This window comes from Acinonyx jubatus, chromosome D1 (assembly GCF_027475565.1).
Source record: "Acinonyx jubatus isolate Ajub_Pintada_27869175 chromosome D1, VMU_Ajub_asm_v1.0, whole genome shotgun sequence".
Lineage (NCBI taxonomy): Eukaryota > Metazoa > Chordata > Mammalia > Carnivora > Felidae > Acinonyx > Acinonyx jubatus.
Window position 1 is genome coordinate 49,666,873 of NC_069390.1, and position 12,060 is coordinate 49,678,932.

The 12,060-nt window shown below is 55.8% G+C and overlaps 1 protein-coding gene across 3 annotated transcripts in view; it reads right to left on the minus strand.

The window, feature by feature from the left end:
* The window catches only part of TUB (TUB bipartite transcription factor), an 85,536-nt gene that overhangs the window by 12,370 nt on the left and 61,106 nt on the right, over nt 1-12,060 (minus strand). For 2 of the 3 annotated variants that reach the window (XM_027073217.2, XM_053203511.1), the window contains exon 2: nt 138-189. In XM_027073217.2, coding sequence (XP_026929018.1) covers nt 138-189 — 52 coding nt within the window. Of the gene's footprint in view, nt 1-137; nt 190-9,682; nt 10,060-12,060 lie in introns of those variants that run through there. The other variant, XM_027073218.2, reaches the window with a different exon arrangement.

The window sequence follows — 12,060 nt, forward strand, 5'->3', positions numbered from 1 at the left end:
TGCCTGTCTTCTGTGAGAGCCTCCTCCTCCCCAGAGCCACCCCAGGAAGGGAGACAATCCTCCCTCCCCACCCTTGGAGACTCAGGCCAAGACGGCAAATGCTGACCACGCCTCCACCTGGCCCCAGCCCCACTCACCTGCCGGTCAAGCTTCTGCTGCCTCAGGTTGCTGCCCTCATCATCTAAGACACTGCAGAGGGAGAGAGGGGCACTCAGGGCCTGCCTACCACATGCCAGGATGGAGCCCAGAGCCCACCCCCAGCACATCTGCATTCTTTAAACCCCTCCTGTCATGACTCCTGGGTACATAGGAGAGGGAGGAAGGGTGGAGCCACCCTCTGGAAATTGGCTCCAGACAAAAAGGTGTGAGCCATATTTTAGCCACTTTAGAGCTTTCTCCTGCTGGGATCCTTGCTGATTCAAGGAATTCCTAGTCAGCCTGGCCCCAGTAAGTACAGGAGGAGACTTTCCCTTTGTGCCCATGAGCAGGAACATGCCTGAGATCCAGGAAACCTGTCCCAAGGCACCAGGCAGAAGCTGGGCCCAAGGCCGGGCTTCAGAGTCAGGCGCCCATCCGTTCCAGGTGCCTCTCGGATCTCACCAGCTCTTCCCCTCTTTCCATCCTTTCTGGAGGAGGCTGGATCCTCTGGGGCAGACACCTTCCCCTTCTGTTCAAACTCCTGGCTCTCCGGGTGGCAGAATGGAGGTGCTAACACTGCCCACTCCCCTTCCCCACTTAAAGAGGGTTGAGGGTCCCCTCATTTGGGAGAGTGAAGCTAAAACACCAACCAGTCCCTCAGGGCAGGGCTGGGTGGGTGGGCATGTCAGTGCATAGCCCAGCAACCAGCCAATATGGCACCAATATGGCGCAGGGGGCACCAGGGCATCAAATCCTTGAGTCCCTAAGGTCTTAGAACAGGTAGCATCACCTCACGTACACCAGACCTGCCTCCCAGGAAGGTAAGCATAATCAGCGAGCTCCAACCACTTAGCCTTCCTTCTCATCCAAGACACATACATGAGACCCAAGCCCAAATTCTATAAAAGCCAAGGTTAAGGGGTAAGACTGGAGCCTGAGGATCTGAGCCCTGGGAATCCCCAGGCTGCCCTGGCCCAGTTATGCTGGAGCCTGCCCCTGAACCAGACCTGTGTGGGTACCTGCATAGGCTTGCCTGAGTGCATCAGGTCTGTGTGTGAAGCTCTAAGTGTATCTCATGCATGTGAACACACGGGGATGTGTGCAAATATAGGAGTGCATCTACGTGGATAAGCACATACCTGGATATCAATGCATGTAAACACCTGCGTAAGAAGTGGGTGTGCTTGTGTGCAGGTGAGTACAGTGTGCATGTAACGGGGAAAGATGAGGTCAACTCGCCCCACAGACAAGGTAAAGCCATTTCCACCTCCTCCTGACAACAGCAGTTCTTTCTAGCTGGACCAATCATTGACTTGAAAGGACCCTTCAGCTCATTCAAACTACCTGTGCATCCATGTGCTGGGGCAGCCGGCCCGGGGGTGGGGGGGGGGGGGAGGCAGGAAGTCCACGGATTACACAGCTCACTGCCCACCTCTGGCGTCACCCACACACCTCCCTGGCCACAACCTATAACGACTGCATGTTTTTAACTGGCAGCTGTCCTACCTACTGGAAGGCCTTTCCTGATACCCAGGGACTGCTGTACACTCAAGAGGAGCCCCAACTGTGATCTGGGGCCATGCACAGCCTTATTCACCAAAATCCTTGGCTGCCAGAGCACAAGAGAAAACACTACTAAACAGACATGCTCAAAGTCAAGGGCTCGGTCCACCTAAAATAGTCTAGAGCTGCATGTGGGACTCCCTGAAGGCATTGCCAGGGCCCAGGACAGGTTAGAAGCTCCTAAAAACGCAAGCTGTCTGGGACAGTGAGTGCCCCATCAGAGAAAACAGGCATGACGGGAGAGTGGCAGCAAGGGTCTTGAAGAAAGGATGACGGTACTAGAGTGAGCAAGATGCCTGGGGGCCCTGCCAGGTCTGAGAGGCTACATCTCTGCCACTGGTCTCTCCACCTAAGTCAGTGGTCTGACTGAATAACACCAAGGCAAAGCGTCTGCTCCCAAAGACTTCAACAGGTCAGTCCACAAACACCACTGTCTACCCAGGGCTGCTGCATGAGCAATGCATATTCATTTATAACTTCCCGGATACAGATGGAGACTGCAGTCTGGACTCCATGTGGCACCTGGCTGACAGAAGCGACGGGGCCTGAAATCCACCCGTGCTCTGCTTGCCAAGCTCTGTGCCTGGGTGCACACGGGGCGGCCTGTAATCTCAGTCACGTGCCAGTGGCCTGGCTACAGGCGACCGTGTCACCTCTGCCAGACTGCCGGCTCCACCTCCCGCCAGCAGGAGAGGCAGTCTCATGGCTTGCTGGGATGATGCGAGTCGCTCGTACTTTCACAGGGCAGGGCAGAGGGCACTCATCTGGGTCATCCTGGCACTGGGCTTGCTGAGCAGGGCAATAAAGATGCCTCCCATGGTGCTGACACTAAAATCTAGGGTCATTTAGAAAAGGGGACATCCAGGGGCGCCTGGGTGGCTCAGTCAGTTGAGAGTCCGACTTTGGCTCAGGTCATGATCTCACAGTTTGTGGGTTCGAGCCCTGCGTCGGGCTCTGTGCTGATAGCTCAGAGCCTGGAGCCTGTTTCAGATTCTGTGTCTCCCTCTCTCTCTGCCCCTCCCCTGTTCACACTCTGTCTCTGTCTCAAGAATAAACATTAAAAAAAAAATTTTTTTTTAAAGAAAAGGGGACATCCATCTGAGGGTTAAGCTGACATTAGCAAAGCCACCTCCAGAACTGCTGGGTCACACTGGCAGCCGGATGGACAAAAGGTGGCTCCAGCCATGGTGGCCTTGCTGCCCAGTGCCTCTAATGTCCTTATTCGTGCAGGAGGGTACATTCCTACCCCAGGCTACTGTCCACTGCCACGGTCATTCTATAGTCACACCCAGGTAAGGAAGCTGCCTTCCTCTTCCTCTGGCCCCATCTCCTTTCCCTGATGGAGGAGAAAGATGAAGAGCTGCAGGCTTTAGCAACAGTGATAAGATTATAAGCAGAATGGACTTCACCACCGGAGATGGATGGATGAACAGAAAGATGGATGAACTAGGGGTAGGCTTCTGAAGAGATTCCAGAAACTCAGCCTGGAGGTGCCTAGAGAGCCATCCACCATGCCTGTTGGAGCAGCCGTGGGGGGGGGGGGGGGGGTACGTGCAGGCTGGGGGCGGCAGTTGGGAGAAGCAACTTGTGCCCGGTGAGTCACAACGTGCCTGGCTGAGCAAGACCCACCCAGGAGGGCCGGCAATTAAAGGACCTACATGGAGTGGCTCCGACAGCAGGCAGCAGCAGGTACAGTGAACAGGCTCCTGGCACAGCACGGTTTCTAGGAAAGCCGCAAAGGCACGAGGCGAACCACGGTCCCCCAGCAGGGATAGGCTTGCACTGCCTAACCGCAATGTATCCGGGGCACATGACACCCGTCCCTGGTGGATAACGGAATCCCCGCAAACCCCAGCTGCTGAGGAGCACAATGACAACAAGGATGGCTGTCTCCAGGGAGTCAAGGAAACTCCTCTCACCTCCTCAGCAGGGCCGGGCTCCACCCCTCCAGACAGCCCTGCCTCTCAGCTCCTGCTTCAGCACCTTCCTTTCTCACCGACACTGCCTCTGTCTGATGGGCACTATTCTAGGCAGCATCAAATGATAACCACAGAGGAGACAGTAATGGCTTTTTAACAACTCGGGCTCCAATTATGGAACCACTGCCAAGCCCAGGCTGCCAGCTGCAGCCCCGCCAGGAGCCTCAGACAGGAGACAGGACACTGATGGATGGGGCCTCCAGCTGACCCTGGTGGCTCCTTCATTACAGGCGTCTCCTGCTGGGGACGAGACCAGGGAGACCCAGGAAAGCACCATAAAATGGCTATGGGCACTGGGGCCTGACTTGGTAATCCAGAACTGCTGGGGAAATTACCCCAGAGTCAATCCCTCACCTCACCCTCGCTTCTAAAACAAGAGATGTAATGATGCTAATGCTCAGCCATGCAAATGAGGACCACGAGCCACACTGGCTCATGAGGGTCAGAGAAATCCAGGCTGCGGTGTCCATCAATCCATCCACTCTGCCCAGGACCAACAAGGTGGCCCCTTCACCTCCCAAGGAGAGCCCCTCCATACCCTCTTGCTTCCGAGATGCCCAACGGATATCTGGAGAGAAAACTGTGCTTGACAACAAATGAGAGCGGGGCACTTCTTCTCCCATGGGATGGAAGGGCCAGACAGGGACAACACATTTAGGAAGCCGGTTCCCTGCCTCTCATCTCAGACGCCACCCTACATGCTCAGCTGACCCACCAGAGCTGACCAGAGGCCTGGGGGTCAGGCTACCCAGGGACAGGCCCGTACTCCATGGCCAATTCACTCTCCCCTTTTACTCCCTCATTCCTTCCACTCAATCACAGTGGAAACTGCCCCTGTTGGACCCAGGGAATCAGGGAAATGGCCTACCAGAGTTGGAAAGACCACCCAGGGGGCCAGGCCACAACCCCTGTACCCAATGCCAGACTCCCCTACCCCCACCCCGGCACATTCAGATCTGTGGCTTTTGTTGCTTAGTGGCTGCTTGGAACATCATGGAAACAGTACGGCTGGGAACAGAGGGAGCCCCAGAAGGAAGAAGAGTCCCAGCCTCCCCGGATGGACCCTCTCCGTTCCAACCGCTGATTCCCAAACTTAGCAGGTGCGTTAAAACTGCTATGGGCACTAGGGCCTGACTTGGTAATTCAGAACTGCTGGGGAAATTACCCCAGAGTCAATCCCTCACTGCACTCTCTCTTTTAAAACAAGAAACGTAGGTGATTCTAATGCTCAGCCATGCAAATGAGGACCATGAGACACAGCTGGTGCTCTCTAAAGAACAAAAAAGAAATTGGAGAGTTGCTGGAAGTATGCAAATGCAGCCTTATGTTCAGATGGGGGAAGAAATTATAGCCTGCAGATCAAGGAGTCTTATGTAGGCCCCAGGTTAAGATCACGGGACAGGCCAAGTGAGCAGCTAGAAGACCCAGTGACCACCAGGAGCAAGCCCAGGCCACTGGCAAGTCAGGGCACATGCCCCCAGACCTATCAGGGAAAACGGGAGGACAGCGCAGCCAGGCTTCCACACGGACTCGCAGGGGCCAGTGATGGTCACCCATGGGCACGACGAAGCCACATGAATGGCATGCTTCTCCAGTAAGACACTCAAAGATCTTTGCAACAATAGGGCATGCCATAGTCAGAGAAGGTTTCTAGCATCCTGCCTTACTGGTTGGCATGTTTACTGATGACCTAAAGACAAGGCAGGCCTCTCAGCAGACTTTAAATGACGCAAAGTAGAAATGATACTAAGCTGTTCATTAAGACAGTAGGGCTTCAGGGGCACCTGGGTGGCCCAGGTCACGATCTCACGGATCCTGGGGCTCTGTGCTGACAGCTCAGGCCCTGGAACCTGCTTCGGATTATGTCTCTCTCTCTCTCTCAAAAATAAACATTAAAAAAAATTTTTTTTCTTTTTAAAAAGACAGTAGGACTTCAGAAGACACTGGAGAGCTAACAAGAGTCTAGCTAACAGAAACCTAACAAGAGAAGGTCATGTCTCACATGTGGGTCCCCGAACCTAGGTCTTCCTGACACAGGCAGAATGGGAGAGACAGGGCTTGACATCAGCCTGATGAGACTTCAGGGTTCTGTTTACAGAGGTCTCAAGGTGACTAGTCAGTGAGCCAAAGCCATTCCCTGAGATGGTGAGGACTCAAGGTCAGCCACGGCCCCGGGCCAGGAAGTAACAGCCTCCCTCCACTGCTGTGGGACAGGCCACACCCTGCAGGCTGCAGGTGCCTCTAGGCCTGTGCTGGAGGAGGGCAGAGACCAATCTGAGTGTACCAACAGGATGCCTGCTCCCCAAGTCCACTCTTTCACCCCTGTGTTTCCTTCTCCTTCTGCCCTAAGCAACATCAGGAAGACTTCCCAGGGGGGTTTGGGCGGGGAGTGGAGAGAGATTCTGCTCCTCGCCCCTGCCGCCACAGGCGAAGCAGCAGGCCACAGCATCCAGGGCGCCCTGAGGCTCCCCACACAGGCAGAACTGAAAGAGTCAGGTCTTGCTTGGTCAGCGGCCATTCCACTCTCCAGAAAGCGTAGTGAGGAAGTGGTGAGAGGACCCCAAAAAGAGCCAAGAGGAGGGAACACCCAGAGGCATGCTGAGGCTCACCCCAAGGAAGAACTTTCTACTGGTCATAGCCATCTGATGGCAGGCTACTGCACAGAGCATTCGCACCGAGGACTGGACAGCAAGGGCCCTTCCAGCCGAGCTTCTCATTCTCTAATCTAGGCCCACACTCTTCCAGAAGTATTCCTTTTTCTGAGAGGGGAGTACTACATCCCTCGGGTGTGCTGACAACCTGGGTGTGGAGCCAGGAAAGCCGGGAAGTCCTAAAAGCTATCTGGGGATGCCTCTTTGATTCAAAGTAGCAGGCATCTTGTCTATGCTGGCTCATGCCAGGCACACAGCCAAGAACCAGATGAGGTCCCTGCTCTCCAGGAGTTCAGGGCCTGGCTGGAGACACACCAGACAACGGCCGCACGACCATGCGGACAGAGCACTGAGGACAGGGGCTGGCCAGCACGCCCCACTCTAAATACTCCACCTGCAGGTCATCGAAGGCTGTGAAGTCAGGAATGAAGGGCATTTAATACTCAAGAACAACACAGACGGACAGAAAATGGCAGAAGTGGAAATTATTAGTAGTAATAACAGAAACATATCAAAAGGCAAAACGCTCTTCTAATTGTTCAACTTTATAAACTAAATGGCTCCCTTCTGAGTCAGAATGTGAGATTAATCCATAATCATTGAAAACTGAGCCACAATTACCCTTAAGAAGATTATCACCAACTGGCGTCGCTTAGAAGAAAATGAGCCAGGCCTAGGGAACGCAGGTGCAACCATCACAGAGGGAATAAAACCCCCACCAGGAGAGCTAATAAGAAATCGACCGGCTTCTCTCCCCCAAACCAAATAACACATTCCAGTTCTGACATGCTGTGACATCGGGGGGAAGCCTCATACCAAAGCGCATGCACACGTGCCCATCCCCCTCATCTGCAAGTAAACTGCCTTGCCAGTCTCCTGCCCCAGTTTTCTGTGATCACACAGGCATGTGGCTTTAACTGCAATCAGCAGCCCAGTTAACGCAAGGAGGCAATTTGCATCTCCTCCTCTCAGCCCAGGCCTCACCATTCTGAAAGTCTACACCCAAAGTCCAGTGCCGTCCCAGGCTCGGTGCACGCTCAGAAAGACCCCAACAAGGCACGAGAGATTCGGGCAACTTCTGACTATAGCCTGCTCCCAGCTTGAGACCCACCCTCTTGGCCACAGAGCAAAAAGGCAGGGGTGACAGAGCAATGGGACAGCAAGCAGGCAGGGCCACAAGGGTGCCAAGCTGCTCCTCAGGGGTAGTCTGCCAGGGTGATAAGATTCTGTGCTCCAGGTGCAGTGTGCGGGCCCAAGAAGGGGATGGGGCAATGGAGTGGTTGGAACTGGGCTGGAATAAGTGCCAACTCACTCCTCGAAGGATGCCAGTGCCCTGGAGATTGCTGGAGGATAATGCCACTTCCCAGAGACAACCCCACTTCTCCAGGGCCCCCTTTCCTAGGGGCAAGATTAAGCCTCCCCTATTTGAGACAGACTTTCTCTAAGACCTATGCACTTACTCTATGCATTGCTTTGGTCTTTGGCTCCTGGGAGAGGCTTCCTTGAACCACGATCTGGCCCGGCCCCCAGTCGGCCAGACCCTAACCGCACCGTCGTGTCTGTAAGTGCTGTCCCTTCCCTCCCTCCGAAGTTAGTCTGTGGCCACCACCTGCCACCTGCTCCTCCATACTCGTACTCCCACAGCACTGGAGGCCACTCAGCCCACAGGCACTACCCCAGGCACCTCTGCTGGGTGGCTAGGAAAGGTTAATGATACTCCCTCCTTGTGGCTGCACCCCCTCAGTACAGGTGTGTCAAGAAAGCCAGGATGTTCCAGAAACTACCTGTGCCCCTAGCCTGGATGCCCAGTGTAGGGTAGCAGCTCTTCTGAGTCAGCAAAGCCCCAGTTTCCTGATAGAAATATCTCCCTGATATATGGGAGACTCTGAGGTGTGACTGCATTAGGTCTTCAGGAAATCCTAGGAGTGACTTGTGTATGTGTGCACGTGGGTATGTCGGTGGGAGGAGCACCCACAAATTCTAACTTGGGAAACCCTAAAGCCCCCAAAGGAGCTGAGATTAGAGATAACAGTTCTTAAGAGAAACCCTGAATCCCCAGGCCAGTTGACAGGTGCTTGTTTGCAGAAGGATCTGCTTTTAACAAGCCTCAGGCGGTTTCAGCTGGTTTCCATTTTGGATGCTGTCTGGACAGACTATAGAAGAGCTCGGTCAGAAGTATTTCCTATCAGTGACTGGACTCAGGTCCGTCCCTCCCCAAGAGCTGGCTGTTACAAGGCGGGTCCTGAGGGTCTGTTCCTACAACCCACGGGCCTGTGCACCTAAGCAGACACTAACATAGTGGACCCTAGCAGTCCAGCACCTATTTTACACACATGCCTCTCTGGGAGGCCTAGAGACAGCCCCGTAGCCCATGGCAACCAGGAGCCAATAGGTGGCCAAGGATCTGGCGCTGCCATGACGATGAGATCTATTCCAGTGGTAACGGAGAGAATGGAGTGCATGGGGGAAAGGCCTGCACCTGTGTGAAACCCTCCACACTCCTCCCCCACCCAGACCTCCACACAAGTAGCAAAGCCCAGCTGTCCTTGGGACAGACCAGAGTCTGGGAATACAGGGTGGCTGTGCTTTCTGTGTTTTCATGAGTGTTCTTATGCATGTAAAGGCAGTTCTATGTATTGTGAGTTAGTGTGCGTCCAGGTATGGACCTGTTAGCAAGTGGATTTCTGAGTCTCTGAAAGATAGGAGTAGTATCTGTGAGTGGGTAGCAGGTGTCAGGTATCGTCCCATACAGGATGTGTATGTGCACAGATAGTAGTACACCCGTGTGAGCCCAAGAATCAGTGTCGGGGGAGACGTACAGGGTGCATGTGTATATGAGCAGCCAGTGATCTTGGTTCAGAATAACTGTCTCCAGGAATTCATGCTTTGAGTGTGTGAACCGACCAGCAGGATCATCTTTGGCTGGATGCACTCACGGAAGGTGCATGCCTGCAGCTTGTACCGGGGGGTCTGTCCACGGCTACACTGGCATGTGACCCGGTGCGCTGGGCCTAGGAGGGGGGCTTAGAGCAGTGCGCTCCTTCCCCAGGCGGCCACATGGCGCTGCCGGACCCAACAAGGGCCCACACAGGCCCAGAGCTCTGGACCCTTTCAGCAACCCCGGCGGACGGGAGATGAAGCAGGGCAGCCAGGTTCAGTCCGCCCGGGGCCCAAAGTTGGGATAGGAAGGCCCAGCGCCTCCAGCCCGCGCCCGCAGTGTTGGATGGGATGGATATGGGAGCCCTGCGCCCCGGGTCGGGGTGGAGGGCACCCTCGCCCTCAGCGCTGGAGGGTAGCGGGCCGGGCCCGCGTCCCGGAGCCGAAGGGGAGGTGGGACGGGCTCCCGCGTACCTGTAGGGAATCCAGTCGGAATGCGGCTTGGAAGTCATGTCTCCCGGGGGCGGGGCGGCGGCTGCGGCTCTGGAAGCCGGGGCCCGCGGGGGCCGGCGCGGGGACCGGCGCGGGGACCCTGCTCAGCTCCCGGGCCGCCCCGGGCCGCATCCTCCCGGGCCGGGGCGCTGGGCCCCTCCGAGGCCCGCGCTGCACGCCAGGGCCCCGGCCGCGGGCTCGGCGAGCGGCTGCCTGCGCGGCGCGACGGGCGAAGCGGCGGAGTGCGCGGGGCCGCGGCGGGCGGACGGGCGTGCGCGCGCGTAGAGGCGAGAGAGGCCGGCCCCCACGGCCCGGCGCTGCTAAAGGGGCTCGGTCCCGCGCGGACCGCCGGAGTGCTGCGTGGCGGCCCGCCCCCTCCCCCCTCGCCCCGCCCCGCCCCCCGGCGGAGACCCCACCCCCGGGCCGGCGCTGGCGTTGCGAACGCCCCCGCCCCCGCGCCTTCCCGGGAGCCGCGGGGCTCCAGCTCCACACACGTGACCGCGCCCGCGCCCACCCGAGGCTAAGACCAAAGCCGCTGGGCGGGTCCCTAGACCTCCGAGCGTCAGTTTCTTCCTCTGTGAAGCCGAGATAATTCTAACTCCTACCTGCCTGCCTAGCATACCTATCTCCGCTAAGAGATGGGAACCGCTGCTCAGATCGGGGGTGGGAAGAGGGATGGGGGAGGGGAGGGGATCCTTCGGTGCCGGAAAGGATTGCGGTCTGGAACAGAAGAGGTCCCAGGGAACCCGCTGGTCCAAACTCCGGAGGCTGGCCTTCCCTTCTTGGCCCCTTCCACTTCCCCACCCTCCCCACCCCCTCACAGGTCCCCGGGGAACCTCTGGTTTTCTGTGAAGGAGCTGCTTCCTAGCAGCAGTAGTCTTTCCCCTCTAAGCTATAGCAGTCAAGGAGAACATAAACCGTCTATTGCATTCCCAGCCCTTATGAATTTCTATTATTTAAGCTACACAACAGCCTTGAGAGGCAAGTGTTTTATTTCTATTTCTGGAGAATAAAGCCTCAATAGTGCTAAGATGCCCAAGGACAGAAAGCTACAAAGCGATGGAGCTGAAATAGAACCAGGGTCTCTGTCTTCCAAAGCTCTTTCTAGGGGCTACACTTAAAAGAAAGCAAAAACTTCTTAACAAAGGTCATCTTAAAGTCTCTGAGTGCTGAGGAAGTCTTGGCTGTGACTCACATCAACTTTAAAGCAAGCCGTGGCATGATGAGGTGAAGGCTAGTGAATCCACAGCCGGCTGACAGAAGCAGGGAAGCGAGGACAGGTGATCTGGCAGTGGTCTGCTGAGGGGCACTTTCTTCCCACTACATGTGGGTGTCCTCATGTGCGCCCTGGATTCAGCAGCGCACACACCCGGATAACCATGCCAGAAGAGGGTCTGTGTGGTGACTCCACGACACGGCGGGGGGGGCGGGAGTGTCGGAGGTGGAGAGTGTGAGAAGAACCAGCTGCGCTGAAGGAGGGCCCCATCCTGCTGCCCTAGGTCCACGGCCAGGATTTCCCATCCCAGGACTCTCCCAGGCTTTCCTCCTGGCGGCCTTGCCCATTAACTATAAAAACAATAACCAAATGTGTGGAGCATTTGCTGAGCTCCAGGTGCTATCTCTCTACACTGTAACTGATTTCATCCTCACAACCACCCCAGGAGGGAGATGCTATCATCATACCCATTTTATAGCAGAAGAAACTGGGGCACACAGAAGGCAAAGATCTTGCCCAAAGCCATAGAGCTACTCAACGGTGAAGCTAGGATTCACACACAGCAGTCTGGGTCCACAGCCCTTTCCTTTCGCCTCCTTCCTCCCTATCACCGTTCGTGCAGTGCACATGGATGCACACCCAGCCTCTTTCTTCTGGTTTCTGGAGCGCACGACAGGTTAGATCCATCTCTGTCTGGTACAGCATTGACACTCTCTGAAGGCTGTGACCTCTGATTATTTATCAACCTCCAAGAGCTATCCCTGTCACAGGGGACAGAGGGCAGACAAAAGAAATCACCTCAGAGTGAGTGCAAGGGGGCAGAAAGCAGGGCTGTTTCCTTGCCTGCTGGGACATTTGGCATAGGCCTCGGTTCCGCTGATCAGGCTCCCAGCAAGGTCAGCAGAAAGGGACTGGTCCTTGCCTTGGAGGCCAAACAAAGCACTACCCTGAGGGCCTCTGTCCTGTAGGACTGGAGGACGGAGCCCTGCCCAGCAACAGGAGGCTGGTCCCACCATCCAGACCATGTTCCCCAAACTTCCATCAGCAGCTGCCACTTTGGTGATGACTAGAGCCTAGAAGATTTTCCCTTCAAGAATTTGAGGCTACTTTCCCCCATTCCCAAATTATCTGACACCTTAAAGCA